At 39.9% G+C, this 24,202-nt stretch overlaps 1 protein-coding gene across 1 annotated transcript in view; it reads right to left on the bottom strand.

Moving 5' to 3' along the window:
• The window catches only part of ZFAND3 (zinc finger AN1-type containing 3), a 328,471-nt gene that overhangs the window by 41,155 nt on the left and 263,114 nt on the right, over positions 1-24,202 (bottom strand). Inside the window, exon 4 of the mRNA XM_027524033.1 lies at positions 12,017-12,082. Within this exon, the coding sequence (XP_027379834.1) occupies positions 12,017-12,082 (66 nt within the window). The remainder of the gene's footprint in view (positions 1-12,016; positions 12,083-24,202) is intronic.

Genomic DNA, 24,202 nt, shown 5'->3' with positions numbered 1-24,202 from the left:
GGAGGTCTCGGGTGAAAGGTGTAAATACAGGTTGGAAAAAGAGAAAGGAAAGTATAAGCACCAAGAAGAACAACCATATCTAAAAAATTACAATCCAAATATAAAGCAAACTAAAATGTAGCATGACTTTTGAGCAACTGAGGGAACACAACCACCACCAGCACCGCCTGGTTTGGCTCTGATGTAAGATCAGTCTCCTTAAAGGTCCAGGCACTGTGACACTAGACTCACAGAAAACACAAATCTATTCCTAGCACATAACTTGGCCTCCTGGCAGGGAACAGCATTTGCAGAGCCGTAGTAATGGAAATGTCGCTTACTGGCTTTCAATTTTTAGGAACACGCCGTGGACATAACATGAAGACCTGCTGTGGTTACAGGCTGAAAGTAAACAGTTAAAGCTGTGACAATATAAGAGTCCATGTGTAGCTGACAGGAGGCATGATAAGGAAGTACCTCTAGTCAGAGGTACTAATCTCCTCATTAAGAGATGACGCTAAAAACTAATGGATCAAGAAAGAAAAGGATGAAAACAAGTAATACAAACCCCAAATGCTGGGAGGAAGAATCGTTGAGCTAAATCTTTGTGTTTCATACTACCTGACACCTCAGAAAGTAGGGATATAAACATTTTTTTCTTTCTTCTACAGTTAATAAAAAAAAAAAAGACTGAAAGCACTAAAATAGAAACTGTCGAGAGAGAGATGCTGCTCTGTCCCTAGATTATCTTTCTCTTATAAATTATTCTGGGTTATGATGTGCTACCATGTGTTACTTTCGTAAAAATGAAAACATAATTAAAAAAAAAAAAAAAAGAAATGAGAACCACTTAGGCTCTCTTTGCTCTTTTCTTCTGGGTTAATTATAACAGCCAGAGACAGTCTCATTTTGGTGGTGGTGGTACTGTAGTCACTAAATCATGTCCGTCTCTTTGTGACCCCATGGACTGTAGCCTGCCAGGCTCCTCTGTCCAAGAGATTTCCCAGGCAAGAATACTAGAGTGAGTTGCCATTTCCTCCTCCAGAGGATCTTCCCGAACCAGGTATTGAACCCTTGTCTCTGATGTCTCCTGCACTGGCATGTGGATTCTTTATTGCTGAGCCACCAGGAAAGCCCACTATAAATTTAAACTATTTAAGGACAGTTTGGATTAGCTACTACTTGGAAATATTATTCTCCCCCTCAGTCCACAGTTCTTTGCTGCTCCTGATAGCTGTATTATTTATTCAGAAAATGATGACCTTCAAGGATGAACTCCCTAGTTCATTTTGTCTCAGCTGTCTATATATTAAAAGAGAAAACTTATTTATCTAGATCTCTTTTCTTATCTCTAGGAGGGAACTAATGCTTCTGGGTTTCTGCCTCTAAAGAACCCCGCTTGTGTTTCTTTTCTTGAAAGTGAAAGTCCTCAGTCATGTCCGACTCTTTGCGACCCCATGAACTGCAGCCCACCAGGCTCCTCTGTCCATGGGATTCTCCAGGCAAATATACTGGCTGCTGCTGCTAAGTCGCTTCAGTCGTGTCTGACTCTGTGCAACCCCAGAGACGGCAGCCCACCAGGCTCCCCCATCCCTGGGATTCTCCAAGCAAGAACACTGGAGTGGGTTGCCATTTCCTTCTCCAATGCATGAAAGTGAAAAGTGAAAGTGAAGTCCCTCGGTCGTGTCCTACTCTTAGCGACCACACGGACTGCAGCCTACCAGGCTCCTCTGTCCCTGGGATTTTCCAGGCAAGAGTACCAGAGTGGAGTGCCATTACCTTCCCAACCCAGGGATCAAACCTGGGTCTCACACATCGCGGGCAGGTTCTTTACTGTCTGAGCTACCCCTCCTCTAATATTTTCCATTTCTTTCTCTTCCTCATATACTTTTCTTTTGTATCTTAACAAGAGCAAACTGTTTCCCTATCTTAACCGCCTCTGCACCAAGAAATGCTCAATCCCATGTCTCCCACCAACCACCATTATTTTATTGGTTCAACTATTTATTTTAATGGCTCAACTAACTCCTTAACTGAATGACTTGTCTGCTGCTTTTATTTCCGTGTTATCAAAAGTCTCTTTAATGACCTCCCCACCAGGCTCTGGTTTCCTACCATAAGACACTAACTTCTTTCAGGTTTTCCAGTGATCTGCTAGGCACAGGCAACAGCTTTTCTTGGTCCTCATACACCCTGGCCCCTCTTCTTGGGCATCTTTCATGATGCTGCATCAAGTTTTCTCCCTTCTTTAGCTTTCCTAACTGCCTGGCTCCTCTTCTCTTTCCCAGCTCCCTAAGTACAACCCTCGGCCCCTCCCTGTTCTTCTGGACACCTTGCCTCACCCACTTGCACACCTTTCATCACTGCCTCAAGATCGATGAGTTCCACACTAGGTCTATATTTAATAACTTCCTACAAGGACTATCTACAATAACCTATATTTTAACTTATCAAGAACTGAAAATAGTTACAACCAGTTTTTCTCTCCCTACCATCGGTGACATTGTTCTTTCTTCAGTTCCCTGAGTATATAACTTTGCATGCTTTCTTCAGCCAACTCTAATCAACCACTGCATCCTGTTTTTGTTATTTTAAAACATTTTTCTCAGCGTTATCTTTATTCCTCCATTCTGCTGGCCACTACCCATACACACAGCACTCTGAATGAATGGTTCTTTGGTTAAGTCAAATATTAATTTGCAAAAGAAAAAAAAAAAACTTATCCACACAACTCAGACATTTTGCATACTGAAGGAGACTCTGTAACACTGAGATGATCACATATCAGGCTTCTTTAAAATAACTTAAGGCATCAGAGAACTCCATAGAAAAACCACAATTTCTCTAACCGCAGGAAGCCTCCTGATAGGTCAGTTCTGAAGGTGCTGCATAAAGAGGCGTATCCACTTAGAGGCACAAGTGACAAGCACCTGAGCTCCAGATGCTCATAAGTCTTGGCGCAAACGGGCACAGCCTTCTCAGAGCGTTCCTCTGTGCTCCGCGAAGATTTTTTCTATCTCAAAGGTCTAATCCCTGTGGTCGAGTGAAGTTGAGTGATCCAAGTTGAACAGAGTTGTATCTCAATTATCCCAAGTATTAAGTGCTTATCCGCTACTCAAAAGCATTGCCAGGTCGTATTTGCAGTTTTCTGTTCACCAGAAAACACAGTTCCCATTGCTAGACTTTCTCTCCACATTCCAGTAGCCCTTTAATCACTCGTGTTGACTCTAAGGCACTAAATTCTAAGTATAAAAAAACACATTTGTATTATATTTGTTCTTAATGATTAGCATAATTTATCCTCCCTGTCCTCACTTTTAAAAATAAACATTACATTTCTTGCTCTCTAAAGCTGGAATAAGTTCTATTTATGTTTCTGTACTTATTCTGTCTCTTTATGGTATAAGCTCCCAGGGGCAAGATGAATGCTTATCACTTCTTTTGCATGTTTCTACAGCATCTACTACAGGACTGTCACAGCAGTCCTTTAATAAAGTATTAGACTGGCTGGCTGACTACAGGGTCTCTGCTTGTCCTATATCCCATGTAAGCAACCACTTCGGAAGGTGTGATCTATAACCACGACAGCAGGCAATACAATAAGATCACGGCTTTAATCGGCCATGATTATGAAATATTTCTGAAACTCCTCGCGATGGGGGTGTCTCAGAAGCAGACACAGGTATGAGGAATAAGTGCCAGCCCACCTGCTGGCAGCAGAGGCAATGGGACTGCCTCTTCAGATAGATGAGCAAGCAGGTAAACGGATAACACAACTTGTCTGGGAAGCAAGCAGCACGATGAGGCAGTAAAAACCCATCAGCATACATCATCCTATCAGGGCCTGGTGTCATTCTCAGCCTCTATTAGCCCTCGCTGCATCAGCGCAAGTCCCAGACACTTTCTCCTGTTTATAATTGCTGATGAGCAGTAATAAGGGCTCCATGCCTCAGCTCTGTCCGTTCCACTTCGGCACCCACCTATTAGGTAATAACTTTTATTTACAGCCTTGCTTGATGCGCTGTTCTATTAGCACAGGCAGGAACTGAGGAGGGCAAAAAAAAAAAAAAAAAAGTCTCCTTAATGGGCAGCATCAGTGCGAGGCTCAGATGATTTATAGTGCAGCTTTGCGGTGGTTCTTGCCCGCTCCTGGGAAGATGCTTCAGGAAAGCTGCGTTCCCAACACACTGTCCTCTAGCAGGCACACACGTGCTATGGAGCAGAATCTACTCGGCTGAAAGTCCAGTTTCAGAGGAGGAGAGGGGTGTTAAATTTAAATTCCCTTGGTATCCTTTATAAATAGTGTTGGCTCAGGCATTTTGCCCCAGTGGAGCAATAGAACAGCTAATTAATGGAAGTTTAGGGCTTTTCTCCTTGGTAAGAGTGCAAGCTGTGATAAAATAAATGACCATAATGGCAAAAAAAAAAAAACAAAAACAAAAAACAGCTGTAACTGCATTCATGGATCCAAGCAACCTGAATTCACACAAAGCATGTGGACCACAAGCAGCTCACACCAAAGCCTAGGACAGACACACACACACACAAAATAGCAATAAACCTCATCACATTTCCTTTTTCTCTTTATACTGGAGTGCATTTTTATCCTTCAAGTGCAAAAATTCCTCTTGACAAGATTGGCACCCTGGCTTGATATTCACTTAAATCAGCCTTTTCTCAGAGGGGGAGCCAGTGCTTCTTGCAAGTAAAACCTAAACAAGGCCTCTGAAACAAGCCTCTGATTTCAAGTTCAGCAAACTTAAACACACTTGTCCAGCTGGTCTGTAACACAAACACAGCAACTGGCAGCAATGGAGCCTAACTCTCATTCAGGGTACAAGTGAAAACCAGTAAGCTTCCCTTAAACTTTTCTGAACTCTATACATTGTGTGAGGTGCTTTTAAACTCACCTGAGTTTATTTACATACTGAGTATCCAATCATCTCATTATAATGAGCCTTGCTACCTGAATTCTGTTCTTTAATATGTGCAACAAATCAAGCGAAATTTTACCCCCAACTCCCCCAAAAAATCCCCAGAAGAAAAAGCACTGAGCAGACATTTCCCTTTCCAGTTATCCACTCAATGGCCAAAACCACTGTCAGTAAACAGTCACGTGGATGCCATAATAACCTGTGGCTTTTTTCCTATGATAAAACATAGCAAGATGGTACCTTTCAGATTACAGAAATTTTTGCAATCTTGCCAAATATTTGGTATTCGTTTTGTCCCCCACCCCAGGAGTCAAATGAATTCCTTCAGGACTCGAGATGATGCATGCACAAGGTAAAACATTTTTTTATACTTTTTCCCTTGCCATGACAGATTTACTGTTTTGATCTTTCTTCAATGGTTACATTAAATGCTAATAAAAAATGAAAGGTTTATATCTTCCCTAATATTCTCCTGATGGGAACTTGCATATTACATAAGTAGGTCAAATTTCTAATTTTCCATCTCAAATGCTGATACTGCAGACCGGAGGGGAAAAGCTATACCTGAAGGACCAAAAAAAGAAAGAAAGAATGCAAAAAGAACTGAACTACACAGTTGAACTCACACTCAAAAGCTACCTTCCCTCCTTTAAAGCTTCGAGAAGACCTTCCAAGAAGAGTTACCTACAGTGTGTGACATTGACCAATACAGTTTGTAGTCACTGGCTCAGCTCTCTGGGATTAAATGCGCAGGCTGAACTGTTCCCATGAATACTGACTCTACTAGGAGATAAAGTGCACAACCATAGGTATTTCTAAGATTTATAGGGCTGCCTCTGATTTAACACTACGACCCTTTAGCTTCTGGACCAATCTGAAAGATCTCACATAAACCTCTTGGTAATGTAAGGACAATCAAACATTTCCCTTTAACTGGCATCTGAACACTGAAGTGGAAAGTGCTGAGCACATCAATCTTAACACCCAGGTGAAAAGGAGTTTCTACTCTTGTCTTTGTAAGAACAAAAAATAATATCACGAGCAGCATGCCTGAGAGAAGTGAGTCAGAAAAGGTTTTTGTGGAAAAAAGGAAACAATGAACAATACTATGCTATCTAGTTCACATCACTGTTCATCACACCGAAGAAGATGACCCAAAAGCATAAACATCCTTGAAAAGAAAGGAGAAGAAGAGAGAAGAGAAGAGATGAGATCAGGCGAGGGACAGACCATTAAGATGAATTAGCATGCCTCTTAACAGAGTGGAAAGATGATACTTTCTGGAAACACTTCCCTTGATGTTTAACAGGACAGTTTCTAGTTCCATCTGCTTTCATCTCAGGCAATAATACAGCTCCCTTATGGTCCCACAAATGGTTATTTTACTTGCTATTCTACTAATTATAATCACATTTTTAATATACACACAGCATTTTAAAATTAAACCATCATTTTTTAAGTCTATCAGAAAGAATATTATTTACTCAGCATACTTGCTGGAAGAAGAGAAAAATGAATATAGATATAGTGGAGCAAAAGTCTGTTAACAGTACCACCTAGTCTGTAAACTTGTCTTTTAACTTTTTTCTAATTTTAACCTCAGACATAAAAAGAAATGAAATGAAAATGAAAAAAGTCACATAAGAGTGGTAAACTAGGGAAGGAGCCATTTCCCCTTTCTTATGTGCTACAAAGTCAACCTTGACAAACTCAATCGAGAGCCTAGAGGTAGAGCTGGTTAATGCCACACCTGGAAGGAGCAGAAGTTCTTGGGTGGGTCACAGGTATGGATCCTGCTGAGGAGAGACAAAATTCTCTCAGGTAATTTAAGACAAGGCATGGTTCCAGCTGCCTATTACAGCTTACACTTTAAGGTTAATCAACAGTGAGCACCGACAAATAAAATATAAAATAACATTTCTTTTGCTATAACTCTGCAAATTAAGTCTTAGTTAAAAAAAAAAAGTTACACGTCTTTAAACAAGAGATCGTAAGAAAAGGCAACAAACCTCCCTCCTTCCCCACATGTATGCATGCTCAGTGGCTCAGCTGTGTCTGACTCTCTGTGACTGCATGGACTGTAGCCTGCCAGGCTCCTCTGTCCATGGAATTTTCCCAGCAAGAATACTGGAGTGGGTCGCCATTTCCTCTTCCAGAGGATCTTCCCAACCCAGGGATAAAACCCATGTCTCCTGCGCTGGCAGTTGGATTCTTTACTACTGAGCCACCTGGGAAGCCCTCCTTCCGCACAAGACACTTTAAACATAAAAATATGACCTCATGAAGATACTCACCTAAATATCCAAATACAGTCCCCAAAAAGTTGACTCAAGGAGATGACTATAGCTCAGATCACAAGTTTTGGTTTAAGGTATAACTTGAGAGAAAAGATGAGGACAAAGGGACTCTTCAGGTTGTGTGTTGCTAAGAAAAGCACACTCTCCTTCACAATATACTTGTTCTTGGCAGGAATGGTGTGAGAATTAACAAGGGAACATGTGCAAAACATTCTGAGCTCTTAAAAGCAATGTTAGCTCTCTCTAGGAATCTGAAGGTGTGATCTACTTTAACTCTCACATTCTAACCAAAAGCAACCTGGACTTGGCAGCACTTTTCAACTTTGCTGACTGCAGACATCCCAGAGTGCTTACAAAGTCGCACACACCTTCATTAATTTTTCTCTCTTAAATACCAAAACCATCATAGTGCCACTATTCTTTTCCACTTAAAGATTACTGAGTTGAACTGTCACTCGCGGTATGTGACTAAAAGCCAACATCTAAAGAAAACCCCTTCCCATCAAGTTCACAAACACGAACTGAACTTTCACTTGCTACAACTGCTGCCTTTTGCAATCTGCTTCTCAGGCTCACAGTTACCAGAGAACAATTTCTTCAAGGGTCCCCTAACCTCTCTCACTTGATGGCTATAAACCCACCACTCTGCACTGCCATCCACCCCTCTAAGTTGCAACACCCTCTGATCAAACAGTAGTCACCTGAGATACACTTATCAACCACTCACACTACATTCGGGCCTTGACTTATTAATGAGTGTAATGCTAATCTTTAGACTTAATTTTTGAAGTACGAAAAAGAAAATGATCTGTGTACTGAAGAAGTCACAAACCTTTTTAAAGTGCACATTACCATCTAAGATAGGGGTTTCCCCAGTGACTCAGTGGTAAAGAATCCTCCTGCAATGCAGGAGACACAAAACATGCGGGTTTGATCCCTGGGTTGGGAAGATCCCCTGGAGAAGGCAATGGCAACCCACTCCAGTGGGTTCTTGCCTGGAGAATCCCATGTTCAGAGGAGCCTAGTGGGCTGGTGGGCTACAGTCCATAAGGTTGCAGAGAGTCAGACACGACTGAAGTGACTGAGCACGCATGCACACCATCTAAGATACTTGGCCATGTATCTCTAATATATTTGTATGTGGGCTTCACAGGTGGGACTAGTGGTAAAGAACCCCTCTGCCAACACAGGAGACATAAGAAACGTGGGTTCGATCCCTGTGTCGGGAAGATCCCCTGGAGGAGGGCATGGCAACCCACTCCAGCATTCAGAGCCTGGAGCATCCCATGGACAGAGGAGCCTGATGGGCTACAGTCCATGGGGTCACCAAGAGTCAGACACGACTGAAGCAACTTAGCACACACACTTGTATGCATATCTGTTGGTTTTAAACTGTATATATGGGCTAACATATAATTATGAAACTAATCTGCAAAACAGAAATTTTAAAAGGCTGAGATAAAGAGATTTTATGATTTTCTACCCACACCCCACATACTGTACCTTATTTGCCCTTCTTCAGAGACCACTGACTTAAAGAGCTTTATTCTAGGGGACTTCTCCAGTAATCCAGTAGTTAAGAATCCATGAATCCACCATGCAATGCAGGAGATGCAGGTTCCATCCCTGGTTGGGGAACTAAAATCCCAAATGCCACAGGGCAACTGAGCCTGCACACCTCAAAGAACTTACATATATAAGTTTTGTGTATATATATATATATATACACACACACATACACACACACACATATATACACATATATATTCAATATATATTCTACATATATATATTCTATATATTCAATATATACATATATTTTATATATATATATATATATATATATTCAAAAAGAACTTCATAGCCAAGGATCCTTTTTCTAGCATACATCATTATTAAGGAGGCTGCTTTAGGGCAAACTTATATGGATAGCCTGGCTAGGAGGGGATCCGTAACATCTAATTCAGAGGGTTTACTCTATGGCTCCTAAGAAATGACACCACAATAATTATTTACTATCATCTGTGCCTGAAGCCCTGTGCTCTGGGAGCTGCAGTCACTTGTGCTGGAAGCACCAGAGCAAGTGTTAGAGGCATGGGTCCTATTCTTGAAGAATCCAGCCATTAAGAATACAAGAACATTCCAGCAATGTAACAGTAACAAGTATTGTATTTATAAGAAAATGCTCAGAATCCCCACTATGGTCAACCCGCTGATTCCAGGATAGACAAAAAGATGGAAACAAAGACAATTGGCCTGTGGTTCTCAAAGCAAATCATTTAATTTACTTCTGAAAATCAGAAAGCCCTGTCCTCTAGAGTCAGAGCCATTATTTCAGGCTGAGACAGCAGGCCAGCTTGAGGAGCCTGAGGGGGGCACAGACCAGCTACTTGAGAAGAACTACAGCAAGATGAACTTGATGACCGTTAATGTCTTCAGTCAGAAATCTCAACTTTCCTTCCGGCTTTTTAGGAGATGACCTGCACATTGCATTAATTTTCTTCCAAGCCAGAAATTCTCCATCTTTTTCTAGTTAACAGGGATGTGTTTACCTAAAGGAAGACTTTGGAAATGTGCGATTGAGGGCTCAGTGTCTCACTCTCCATTTCATGTAAGGAGATCTAAAAACATTACCTTCAGTTCCTACTGCAATACTGACAGGCAATAAGGAATTGATCAGTGTAAAATCAATTAATGATACTAGGTATGGCAATGCATTCTGGTATTGATACTTCTAACTCCTTTCTGCCTAAAACACCTATTGATTGCTATCAACACTATACACATAATCTTTAATGGTTAAGACTAAAATACAAGAGCAGCCACCATTACTGAAGATCTACTATGCGAGCTTTATGTGTATCATTTCTTTTCTTTCTTCAACTTACGAGACTTATCACCTCATTTTACAAATGATAAACAAATTTTGAGAGGTTACTGAAAATCGCATTTTGAGAGAGCCAGGCCAGGATTTGCAACAAGATCTGCTCTAGAATTCTGTTTTAAAAACTATGTCACTACATGTTATAAGTTCCAAATCTATGTTTCTCTTTCTCCATATCATTCAATGATATGTTCTATACTGTCTAGTTAAGAGCATAATTACAATAAAATATGATAAGCAATAATATTTTTGTATTGAAAAGCAGGCTTCAGGATCTAAAGGATGTAGTCAAGTCCTAACTCTATTACTTACCAGCAATATTACCCCAGGAAATATATTTAAATTTCTGAGTGCCTGTCTTTGTTAACTGTAAAAGAGGAATAACTATCATGTAGAATTGTTATGAAGATTAAATATGCATGCATGTAAAGAATATTGAACGGTGCCTGGTAATGCATGCACTTAATGGTATTATTTTTAGATACACAAAATAGTACGACAACAGAAAGGATGAAACACATCTGCCAAGAAGATGAAGGACACGAGTCCATGACCTTCAGGAAGGGCTCCTAGTAGTTTGAATTTCTACGCTGAGCGTGCAGTCCCTTTCCTAAACCCTCAGGAAGACCCAACAGGCTCAAGACTCATTCCTGGATGTGACCTGAACACCTTGGTAGTGTGAACAGTAAGCCCTGGCCTGAGGACAAGACTGGAAGGAAAAAACAAGACCAGAGTAACTGTGTGAAACATTGGATCTGAAATCAAAGGGCTCTGTGTGTTTTTCAGGTTTCTGGCTGGGGTCAAGATGGTGCTCAACTGCCCACTGGCCAAAGCAGGACAGTTGCTCTCACCCCAGGGCAGTTCTATTCTGTCTCAATCAGGAACTACCCAGCGGAGCTTGGGGACTGGACACAGGAGGGATGGAGCAGGTCAGGACTATCTCACACAGCCCTGCTGCAAACTGGTCATTGGGAACAAGAGAATAAAATTAAGTTCTTCAGCATGCAATGCCTAGGCTGAACGCCTCTGAAACCAAGCACGGACAGGCCTGCCTGAGGTTTTAACATCAAAACCATGAGCATTTAAAGGGGCTGGGGTTTCAGGGTAAGTCTGTACACAGAGATGGTTTGTGCTATTTCCACCAGGGAGTTAAAAGGATTTTTAAAGTTATGAAAAATACTCTGACTTCGACCTTTAGAAAAACATGATTATTTTGACTCTTTCAAATATAATCCTTAAGATACTTTAAATAGCAAGCAGCATTACTTAAAAAGGCAAATACTGTTGAAAATAAATTAAGCTACAGGGTAAGGGAGCAACAGGCCTTTTGAGCCCTCTTTAGAGAGCTACAAGATTCATGACTTCATGCTTAATAAAAATGTCACAGATGCACAAAGATCTCTGGGATATTCCATGTATCTGAAAAGAATGATTTCAGTACACACCGTGGCTTTAACATGAATGAAAGGAAATAATTTTCTAAAACTAGTAGGATATTATACTAGTCAGTTAAGCTGATTACCTGTACTTCATTTACCCTTCAGTCACATTATTTAAGTAGTGTTTTTTTAGTGGGCCCACGACTTACACGAATTAGCCACAAGCTATATTAGGCATTGATTTGCATTTTCTGCATGCTTTAGACCTTAATAACATCCTTCAGACGTTAGGAAGTAGGTACATTTTGATGTCCACCTTCTTGGTTCTAGCTGCCAGCATTAACTCAGCCAATTTGACCTCCAAGAGCACTACTCTGACCTCGGCTCACACTCCATTCCCAAATCTAAGCACATAATACATCACTTCACAAATGATGGAAGAAATCAGACAGCACCCTGGCAAGGACACCACATTAAAACCAGCAGCTAATGCCTGTGAATAATTCCAGTAAGAATGAATCCAGGTAAGAATGATGTACGTACCTGTACCACAGGATCTTTTGGTTGGTGTGATTAACGAGACATGAGCTGTATCTGTGCATGGCCCACCTAGAAACAGAAAGGCAGGCACAAGAGTCAGTTCATATCCTCTGCATATCCAGAGGGGCTGTCCTGGATAAAGAGAAACCTAAAATGGAAGGGATCAGCCTGTAAGCATGCATAAAGAGGAGCAGTAGGAAAAGATGAAGATGGTGATGGTGGTGGTGGGTTAATTTTTAGTTCAGCAATTCAGTCTAACGGCCCATATTCTTTCTATATTGTAACATCATTTTCATTAAAAAAAAAAAAAACTGAATCTCACATAACATTAAGATATTAAAGAACAAAATTTTAACTAGAATTTTCATCTGGGTAAGAGTAAATTACCCATAAGTTTGGGGAGATGAATTTTCCACACAGCAATAAGCAGGAATTTCCTTCTTAGGTTTATCTCAGTGGTCACCCCACCTTTGAATTTACTGCAAAACTGGCCTTATTTAAAGTAGGCGGGGAACCTCCCTAAAGAACAAACTACTTATCAGAAAAAATAAGGATCATTTTAATATTTAAAGACAGCACTGCTAACCAAGAAAGAATATCTAGTTTCATTATAAAAATATGACACAAAGAGGGCCTTCATGGAATTTTCGTGGCCCAGGGAGCTGATGGATAGGTATAATTCAAGAGTATGAGAGACACAGTCAGTCAGTGGGTGAAGACTTGAAACGCAGTCATTTCATTCTACAGAATCAGGACCACAAACAAATTCTTAAGCTGATATTGATATATACTCCAACACCCTACCTTCTGAAACAGGAAGTTACCTTATAAACTTGAAGACCAGAAGTTTTTGACATGCACTGGGTGGGCCAATAGTGATGATCATTAAGGAATGGGACACACAAGCAAATGTTACATAGATATTTTGAAAAGTCTCTCCAGGTGACTAGAATGAAGAAAACATGATTATTTAGCATAACTGTTTATCACTACGGGGCTTCCCTGCTGGCACAGTGGTAACGAATCCAACTGCCAATGCAGGAGATGTGGGTTCAATCCCTGGGTCAGGAAGATCTCCTGGAGAAGGAAATGGCAACCCATTGCAGTATTCTTGCCTGGAAAATTCCATGGACAGAGGAGCCTGGCAGGCTACAGTTCTTGGGGTTGCAAAGAATCGGACATGACTTAGCGACTAAACAACAACAATATGTCATCTATGACCAGACTTCCTATCACTGAAGTTACTCATCAAAATAGGAGGAAATGAAAGAGCTCAGAGTTTGTGCCACCAAGATCCATGGATTTAGGACCCTAGATATCCCACCAAAGAAGTTCATCATTGCTCTACTCTTTCCTATACCAAGGCCCAAAACAGCAGCAAACTGTAGTGGGTGTAAGGAGACACAGAGAGAAAACAGTAAAAGGTGGGGAAATCAAGTAAGCATGTTGTTAAGGTCAAAGAGCACCTAGCGAGTATCTTGATGTGTCACCACAGGTGAGTCTCACGCTCGAGGGCTTATAATCTTATTAGAAAGACAAAATTTGTGCACTTATACAAAGAATAATACATGACAGCAATAAAGAGCTAGATGCAAAATGATCAAGTGCCAAAGAATATGGAACAAGTAATAAATGCTAAATGTAATCAGGAAGAAGGATTATTCATCATTGGCCAGCATTACCTGGAAATACTTCTCAAGGATTTGAAAATGAGGCAAGAATAAATTAAAAGTTACAAAGACCAAAAGAAGAGGGCAAGAAAAACTTACAAGTTTTCTACAAATGTCACATTCAGCAGAGAAAGCTTAACATACTAAAATCCCAGAGGTCCAAATGAGCACTGCTGCTGCTAAGTCACTTCAGTCGTGTCCAACTCTGTGCGACCCCACAGACGGCAGCCCACTAGGCTCCACCATCCCTGGGATTCTCCAGGCAAGAACACTGGAGTGGGTTGCCATTTCCTTCTCCAATGCATGAAAGTGAAAAGTGAAAGTGAAGTCGCTCAGTTGTCTCAGACTCTTGGCGACCGACCCCATGGACTACAGCCTACCAGGCTCCTCCATCCATCGGATTTTCCAGGCAAAAGTACTGGAGTGGGGTGCCACTAGTGATACGAAAATAAGCAACGTGGAGAGACACTGATTGCAAGGAAAACTAACACAGACCCCATATCCTCAAAACCCATCGGGCACTAGCTCTGTAGCTCCATAAAATGTTATAGCTTCTGTTCCCTTGTGTGATTTTTTCCGCTTTTGCTTTTGTTCTTTTGTTAAATGAATAATTCTTATTTCAGGGGAAAAAAGCAGTTAAGTCCTACAACTACTCTTTTTTTTTTGGTCAGCTGTTTATTTTTTAAAATAAATTTATTTTAATTGGAGGCTAATTACTTTACAATATTGTAGTGGTTTTGTCATACACTGACATGAATCCGCCACAGGTGTACACGTGTTCCCCATCCTGAAGCCCCCCCCCACCTCCCTCCCCATCCCAACCTCTGGGTCATCCCAGTGCACCAGCCCCGAGCACCCTGTCTCATGCATCGAACCTGGACTGGCAGTCCGTTTCACATATGATATTATACATGTTTCAACGCCATTCTCCCAAATCATCCCACCCTCGCCCTCTCCCACAGAGTCCAAAAAACTGTTCTATACATCTGTGTCTCTTTTGCTATCTCGCATATAGGATTATCATTACCATCTTTCTAAATTCCATATATATGTGTTAGTATACTGCATTGGTATTTTCCTTTCTGGCTTACTTCACTCTGTATAATAGGCTCCAGTTTCACCCACCTCATTAGAACTGATTCAAATGTATTCTTTTTAATGGCTGAGTAATATTCCATTGTGTATGTGTACCACAGCTTTCTTATCCACTCGTCTGCTGATGGACACCTAGGTTGCTTCCACGTCCTGGCTATTATAAACAGTGCTGTGATGAACATTGGGGTACACGTGTATCTTTCAATTCTGGTTTCCTCAGTGTGTATTCCCAGCAATGGCAGTTCTATTTCCAGTTTTTCAAGGAATCTCCACACTGTTCTCCACAGTGGCTGTACTAGTTTGCATTCGCACCAAGAGTATAAGAGGGTTAGATTTTCTCCACACCCTCTCAAGCATTTATTGTTTGTGGACTTTTGGATAGCAGCCATTCTGACCGGCGTGAAGTGGTACCTCATTGTGGTTTTGATGTGCATTTCTCTGATAATGAGTGATGTTGAGCATCTTTTCATGTGTTTGTTAGCTATCTTTATGTCTTCTTTGGAGAAATGTCTGTTTAGCTCTTTAGCCCATTTTTTGATTGGGTCATTTATTTTTCTGGAATTGAATAGATTAAATGTCAGTTGCTTCGTTTGCCGTTATTTTCTCCCATTCTGAAGGCTGTCTTTTCACCTTGCTTATAGTTTCCTTCGTTGTGCAAAAGCTTTAAAGTTTAATTAGGTCCTATTTATTTTTGCTTTTATTTCCATTACTTTGGGAGGTGGGTCATAGAGGATCCTGCTGTGATTTATGTCAGATTTATTTATGTTTTGCCTATGTTTTCCTCTAGGAGTTTTATAGTTTCTGGTCTTACATTTAGATCTTTAATCCATTTTGAGCTTATTTTTGTGTATGGTGTTAGAAAGTGTTCTAGTTTCATTCTTTTACAAGTGGTTGACCAGTTTTTCCAGCACCGCTTGTTAATGAGATTGTCTTTTCTCCATTGTATACTCTTGCCTCCTTTGTCAAAGATAAGGTGTCCATAGGTACGTGGATTTATCTCTGGGCTTTCTATTTTGTTCCATTGATCTATATTTGTCTTTGTGCCAGTACCATACTGTCTTGATGACTGTAGCTTTGTAGTGTAGCCTGAAGTCAGACAGGTTGATTCCTCCAGTTCCATTCTTCTTTCTCAAGATTGCTTTGGCTATTTGAGGGTTTTTGTATTTCCATACAAATTGTGTAATTATTTGTTCTAGTTCTGTGAAAAATACCATTGGTAGTTTGATAGGGATTGCACTGAATCTATAGATTGCTTTGGGTAGTATACTCATTTTCACTATATTGATTCTTCCAGTCCATGAACATAGTATATTTCTCCATCTATTTGTGTCCTCTTTGATTTATCAGTGTTTTATAGTTTTCTATATATAGGTCTTTTGTTTCTTTAGGTAGATATATTCCTAAGTATTTTATTCTTTTTGTTGCAATGGTGAATGGAATTGTTTCCTTAATTTCTCTGTTTTCTCATTGTTAGTGTATAGGAATGAAAGGGATTTCTGTGTGTTGATTTTATATCCTGCAACTTTACTGTATTCATTGATTAGCTCTAGTAATTTTCTGGTGCAGTCTTTAGGGTTTTCTATGTAGAGGATAATGTCATCTGCAAACAGTGAGTGTTTTACTTCTTCTTTTCCAATCTGGATTCCTTTTATTTCTTTTTCTGCTCTGATTGCTGTGGCCAAAACTTCCAAAACTATGTTGAGTAACAGTGGTGAGAGTGGGCACTCTTGTCTTCTTCCTGACTTTAGGGGAAATGCTTTCAATTTTTCACCATTGAGGATAATGTTTGCTGTGGGTTTGTCATATATAGCTTTTATTATATTGAGGTATGTTCCTTCTATTCCTGCTTTCTGGAGGGGTGTTTTTTTTTTTTTTTTTTTGAGGTTTTTTATAAATGGATTTTGAATTCTGTCAAAGGCTTTCTCTGTATCTACTGAGATAATCATATGGTTTTATCTTTCAGTCTGTTAATGTGGTGTATTACATTGATTGATTTGCAGGTACTGAAGAATCCTTGCATCTCTGGGATAAAGCCTACTTGGTCATGATGTATGATCTTTTTAATATGTTGTTGGATTCTGTTTGCTAGAAGTTTGTTAAGGATTTTTGCATCTATGTTCATCAGTGATGTTGGCCTGTAGTTTTCTTTTTTTGTGGCATCTTTGTCTGGTTTTGGTATTAGGGTGATGGTGGCCTCACAGAATGAATTTGGAAGTTTACCTTCCTCTGTAGTTTTCTGGAAGAGTTTGAGTAGGATATGTGTTAACTCTTCTCTAAATTTTTGGTAGAATTCAGCTGTGAAGCCGTCTGGTCCTGGGCTTTTGTTTGCTGGAAGATTTGATTACAGTTTCAATTTCCGTGCTTGTGATGAGTCTGTTAAGATTTTCTATTTCTTCCTGGTTCAGTTTTGGAAAGTTGTACTTTTCTAAGAATTTGTCCATTTTGTCCAAGTTGTCCATTTTATTGGCATATAGTTGCTGATAGTAGTCTCTTATGATCCTTTGTATTTCTGTGTTGTCTGTTGTGATTTCTCCATTTTCATTTCTAATTTTGTTGATTTGATTCTTCTCCCTTTGTGTCTTGATGAGTCTGGCTTATAGTTTGTCAATTTTATTTATCTTCTCAAAGAACTAGCTTTTAGTTTTGTTGATTTTTGCTATGGTCTCTTTTGTTTCTTTTGCACTTATTTCTGCCCTAATTTTTAAGATTTCTTTCTTTCTACTAACCCTGGGGTTCTTCATTTCCTCCTTTTCTAGTTGCTTTAGGTATAGAGTTAGGTTATTTATTTGACTTTTTTCTTGTTTCTTGAGCAAAGCCTATATTGCTATGAACCGTCCCCTTAGCACTGCTTTTATAGTGTCCCATAGGTTTTGGGCTGTCTACAACTAATCTTTACTTAGTAACCCCACATAAGTGATCCTTAGGGGTTTTTTTGACAAAAACATGGGGATAATAAAATTGCCTATAAACCACGAAGTCAATGAGATCATCTATATAAAAAAAGACTTCACAAACTATAAAGCTTTATGTTATATATCTTCACTGTCTCTGCCATGAGGTTTTATGAACCCAAGGGTCAAAACTCACTTTGTCATTTATTCTTGGGTCATGACTATATGGGAGAAGGCAATGGCACCCCACTCCAGTACTGTTGCCCAGAAAATCCCATGGATGGAGGAGGCTGGTAGGCTGCAGTCCATGGGGTCACTAAGAGTCAGACACGACTGAGTGACTTCACTTTCACTTTCCACTTACATGCACTGGAGAAGGAAATGGCAACCTGCTCCAGTGTTCTTGCCTGGAGATCCCATGGACAGAGAAGCCTGGTAGGCTGCAGTCCATGGGGTCGCACAGAGTTGGACATGACTGAAGCAACTTAGCAGCAGCAGCATGACTATATCAGAGAAGGAAATAGTAACCCACTCCAGTATTCTTGCCTGGAGAATCCCATGGACAAAGGAGCCTGGTGGGCTACCATCCATGGGGCCGCAAAGAGTCGGACACAACTGAAGTGACTTAGCAGCATGACTGTATGGACAAAGGGCACTTAATAGTGTTCAGTAAGTGACCACTGCAAGCGACTTGATCAAATCAGGAGAGAAATATACATTTTTTAAAAACTTTTTTTAATTCAGGTTTAACATAAAGAGAATGAAATACTAGAATGAAGTGTACAAATCTTAAGTATATACCTTAAAGGGTTTTAAACATATATACTTGTGTAACAACCACCAAATAAAAATACAGAAACATTTCTGGAATCCAGAAAGTTCAAGGGCAAATTTTAAAAATACAGATTCCCAGATCTTGATTCTGGAAATTTCGATGCTCGATGTATGGCCAAGATCATTGAGTTCATACAATACTGTGAGCCATACAAAACACAAAGGTCAATAACAGCTTAACTAGCAAAATATTTGTTTAAAAGGACATAAAATAATTCATTTACTAAAACTGTTAAGAACAGAGAGAAATTAGTTTAATCAAATACCCTGAATAAATTTGGCTGGGACTCATGAATTAACTCTCCCATGTTTACAAATGCAATCTTTACCTCATCTGAAGGTTGAAGGTTTATCGTTTTGAAAATTCCTAGTGAATGAATTTCTGTAGGTTTTGGCAAATCCGCAAATAACTTTAAGGCTACCTAGCATATCTCAACATGTATCATCATGAAAGTGTTCTCTAGAGAGCTTGTTAAACTAACAACCCAATCCAATGTATTCACTACATTACAGTAAAGCACAAACAGAACCATAGTTGAGTCAAAACAAATTGACAGCAAAAGTAACCGGCAGTGATAATATATCCCAGCTTTGATAATTGGACAATATTATAAACACAGAGCTTGGAATTAAGTTTGGTCTGGCAGACTATAACCTATGAAAGTCTTTAAAATCCAGAACAGATGCATATGAGCAATGCACATATATTCTACACTAATTGTGCTGTCATATAAAATTCCTATACTTTCAAATAAAAGGAGTAACCACAGGAGGTTACGATATCCACTCTTACACAATTAACTGCAAGTCAGTTGTGTTACACTGAATTCAGGAAATTAAGGGACACTCAAAGGGACCTTTTCCAGGTTTTGGTTCACAACAATAAAAATACAGCATTAGTCTCGTGTGGGTACGGCAAACCAAGTAATTTTGAGAGTTGATGGTAAGGGTCAAATTCAGGGCATCTGTTCCATAAGGGAGTGGAGCTGGCTAATATCTGTGAGGGGGGCTGGCATATGGTCTCATAAATCACTTATAAATTCTGCTCCTATTTTTGGCCTCTTCCTTCCAAGCAGCAGGATGGGCAGAGCTAATACTTGAAGAGCAAAATGAAGAAACCTTTTCAGGCCTGGGTTCTACAGGTAAATGTAGAGATGCTGTGTGTGTTGGGATCAAGAGTGGAAAGTTGGGAAAATTAATGCATTTCTAAGCACAGGACAATTCACACCATTACCCTCTATCCTATATTAATAGCAAGTGAGTTTGGAACAATGAGTTTGGGGTTGTTAAATATTAAAAATAAAATCACAGTTAAGGTTCCTTGCTTAATATGACACTCACTGGGAATTCTGAACCAGACAATATCAAGATTAACTCAGTTGAACTTTTTAGCCAATCACCATGAGTGTTTTCTGCTTTCTTTTGCTAAAGCAAAATTAAATATGTGAACTTTTTCAAGTTTCTTCGTCATCTGAAGATACTTAATACTATCATTTTTCACTTGACATTATATTCAGAACTTTTTCCTAAGTTTCCACAATTCAGAGTCTGGAATTTGCATGTAAATAATGTCTGGTAGCTTGTGGCTTGTGACTTAAGTCTGAATACTCTATCTTGTCTTCTAGGGATGCTTCTATTCTTGTATCAAAGGTGTCATACATAATGCAGCACCATGGATCACATTTGCAATTCCACATGAGAGCTATGAAATGAAATTCTTCAACTGTATTCCCAACAAGCAGAAATCTTTATAGCCTATGCAATAGGGCAGTGGATTTTCTTCAGGAGACTGTACTGATTTCAACGGTGTAAAGTAAAAGATGGGTCAAATCTGCATATTAACTTCATTTGTAACCTGCAAAACCAGAAGGACTGCATAAAGGTATCCTGTCAACTATCAACTTTCACATTTCAAGTGGAAGTGGCAGGAATCTTAAATTTTCTTTTTCAGCCTCCTGTAAAGTTACTTAGCATGTCAAAATACACTGAGCTTCCGATGTAGCAGTCAATCCAACTGACTGAATGGAGACTATGACTCAGGAAAAAGCCCAGAACACAAGCTGCTTTTATGCTGGCCCATCATCTTAGGCACTCAAAAATCTAAGGCTGAGTAAATACAGAAAAACAGTACTCTCCTTAACCTTGAATAGAGATCAACAATTTTCAAGAAAGGTCTTATTAAAACAGCTGTGATGAGTGGTTATTTTTGGCTCCTGATTCCACTAGTCCTCACTGGCTGCAGTTATACCCCAGCTAAACCACATCAATTAGGAAAAATGGTCTGTCAAGGAGTCAGTCAGCTAAAAATTGCCAGAAGCTCGATAATCAAATATTCTACTATCAGCTCTTTCATGGTAACTGCAAAACATTAAAACACAAAAATAGCCATTCTTTTTGTAGATTTATAACACTTCAATATTCCTGCTTAATTAACATGACATTTACATAACAGTATCTAATTAATTTCTAACTAAAGGCACTGTGAGCTAATTAGAAATGCATCATCCTTTTTTAACCAGCTTGTCAATTCCACTCTGTCATAATCTGGACATTGTTTACCTTTGCAACATCTCACTTTCCCAGGCTTGCTGTTCAAAAGGTGATTTCGGACAACAGATTTCAAGAGCTATAATTCTCTCCTCACTCTAGAGAGTCATATCTTATGGAGTGTTTTTTTGATGAGCCACTTAAAAAAAAAAAATCTATGCAATGGAGATAGTGAAATAAACTCAACACTGTCTTCTGATGTGGCCATATTAAGAATGCAGAATTCTTTTAAAAAATGTACAAAGAATGTATATTCCTTCAGCAATAAAACATTTCTTCTATAAAAGCCTTCAAAATACACTTAAAAGAGTAAATGGTAAAGCATGAATATTAGGGATAGATAAAGATGCACAAGAAAATAAACCATCTCTTCAGAAAAGAAGACTCTATCCCACTTTGGTCAACAAAAGAGTCCGAAATGCAGTACTTGGATGCAATCTCAAAAATGACAGAATGATCTCTGTTCGTTTCCAAGGCAAACCATTCAATATCACACTAATCCAAGTCTATGCCCCAACCAGTACTGCTGAAGAAGCTGAAGTTGAACGGTTCTATGAAGACCTACAAGACCTTTTAGAACTAACATCCAAAAAAGATGTCCTTTTCATTATGGAGGACCGGAATGCAAAAGTAGGAAGTCAAGAAACACCTGGAGTAACAGGCAAATTTGGCCTTGGAATACGGAATGAAGCAGGGCAAAGACTAAGAGAGTTTTGCCAAGAAAATGCACTGGTCATAGCAAACACCCTCTTCCAACAACACAAGAGAAGACTCTACACATGGACATCACCAGATGGTGAACACTGAAATCAGACTGATTATATTCTTTGCAGCCAAAGATGGAGAAGCTCTATACAGTCAGCAAAAACAAGACCAGGAGCTGACTGTGGCTCAGATCATGAACTCCTTATTGACAAATTCAGACTTAAATTGAAGAAAGTAGGGAAAACCACTAGACCATTCAGGTATGACCTAAATCAAATCCCTTATGATTATACAGTGGAAGTGAGAAATAGATTTAAGGGCCTAGATCTGATAGACAGAGTGCCTGATGAAATATGGACTGAGGTTTGTGACATTGTACAGGAGACAGGGATCAAGACCATTCCCATAGAAAAGAAATGCAAAAAAGCAAAATGGCTGTCTGGGGAGGCCTTACAAATAGCTGTGAAAAGAAGAGAAACGAAAAGCAAAGGAGAAAAGGAAAGATATAAACATCTGAATGCAGAGTTCCAAAGAATAGCATGAAGAGATAAGAAAGCCTTCTTCAGCGATCAATGCAAAGAAATAGAGGAAAACAACAGAATGGGAAAGACTAGGTCTCTCGTCAAGAAAATCAGAGATACCAAAGGAACATTTCATGCAAAGACGAGCTCAATAAAGGACAGAAATGGTATGGACCTAACAGAAGCAGAAGATATTAGGAAGAGATGGCAAGAATACACAAAACTGTACAAAAAAGATCTTCACGACCCAGATAATCACGACGGTGTGATCACTGACATAGAGCCAGACATCCTGGAATGTGAAGTCAAGTGGGCCTTAGAAAGCATCACTATGAACAAATCTAGTGGAGGTGATAGAATTCCAGCTGAGCTATTCCAAATCCTGAAAGATGATGCTGTGCAAGTGCTGCACTCAATATGCCAGCAAATTTGGAAAACTCAGCAGTGGCCACAGGACTGGAAAAGGTCCGTTTTCATTCCAATCCCAAAGAAAGGGAATGCTCAAACTACCGCACAATTGCACTCATCTCACACGCTAGTAAAGTAATGCTCAAAATTCTCCAAGCCAGGCTTCAGCAATATGTGAACCGTGAACTTCCTGATGTTCAAGCTGGTTTTAGAAAAGGAAGAGGAACCAGAGATCAAATTGCCAACATCCGCTGGATCATCGAAAAAGCAAGAGAGTTCCAGAAAAACATCTATTTCTGCTTTATTGACTATGCCAAAGCCTTTGACTGTGTGGATCACAATAAACTGTGGAAAATTCTGAAAGAAATGGGAATACCAGACCACCTGATCTGCCTCTTGAGAAACCTACATGCAGGTCAGGAAGCAACAGTTAGAACTGGACATGGAACAACAGACTGGTTCCAAATAGGAAAAGGAGTTCATCAAGGCTGTATATTGTCACCCTGTTTATTTAACTTATATGCAGAGTACATCATGAGAAACGCTGGACTGGAAGAAACACAAGCTGGAATCAAGATTGCCGGGAGAAATATCAATAACCTCAGATATGCAGATGACACCACCCTTATGGCAGAAAGTGAAGAGGAACTCAAAAGCCTCTTGATGAAAGTGAAAGAGGAGAGTGAAAAAGTTGGCTTAAAGCTCAACATTCAGAAAACGAATATCATGGCATCTGGTCCCATCACTTCATGGGAAGTAGATAGGGAAACAGTGGAAACAGTGTCAAATTTTATTTTTCTGGGCTCCAAAATCACTACAGATGGTGACTGCAGCCATGAAATTAAAAGACGCTTACTCCTTGGAAGGAAGGTTATGACCAACCTAGATAGCATATTCAAAAGCAGAGACATTACTTTGCCAACAAAGGTCCATCTAGTCAAGGCTATGGTTTTTCCTTTGGTCATGTATGGATGTGAGAGTTGGACTGTGAAGAAGGCTGAACACCGAAAAATTGATGCTTTTGAGCTGTGGTGTTGGAGAAGACTCTTGAGAGTTCCTTGGACTGCAAGGAGATCCAACCAGTCCATTCTGAAGGAGATCAGCCCTGGGATTTCTTTGGGAGGACTGATGCTAAAGCTGAAACTCCAGTACTTTGGCCACCTCATGCAAAGAGTTGACTCATTGGAAAAGACACTGATGCTGGGAGGGATTGGGGGCAGGAGGAGAAGGGGACGACAGAGGATGAGATGGCTGGATGGCATCACTGACTCGATGGACGTGAGTCTAAGTGAAGTCCGGGAGTTGGTGATGGACAGGGAGGCCTGGCATGCTGCGATTCATGGGGTCGCAAAGAGTCGGACACGACTGAGCGACTGATCTGATCTGATCTGATCTGATCCCACTTTACTCTAAACCAGCAATTCTCGAACTGTTTTAATCAGAAAGGACACACCTAATCTGTCCACATAATTGAGTTTGAAAAGCACCATCGATTACAAACAAGGATACATAAAGATA

The sequence above is a fragment of the Bos indicus x Bos taurus genome, chromosome 23 (genome assembly GCF_003369695.1).
Source record: "Bos indicus x Bos taurus breed Angus x Brahman F1 hybrid chromosome 23, Bos_hybrid_MaternalHap_v2.0, whole genome shotgun sequence".
NCBI classification, from domain to species: domain Eukaryota; kingdom Metazoa; phylum Chordata; class Mammalia; order Artiodactyla; family Bovidae; genus Bos; species Bos indicus x Bos taurus.
Note: the sequence above shows the minus strand (reverse complement) of the source record. Positions and strands in the feature narration are given on the sequence as shown.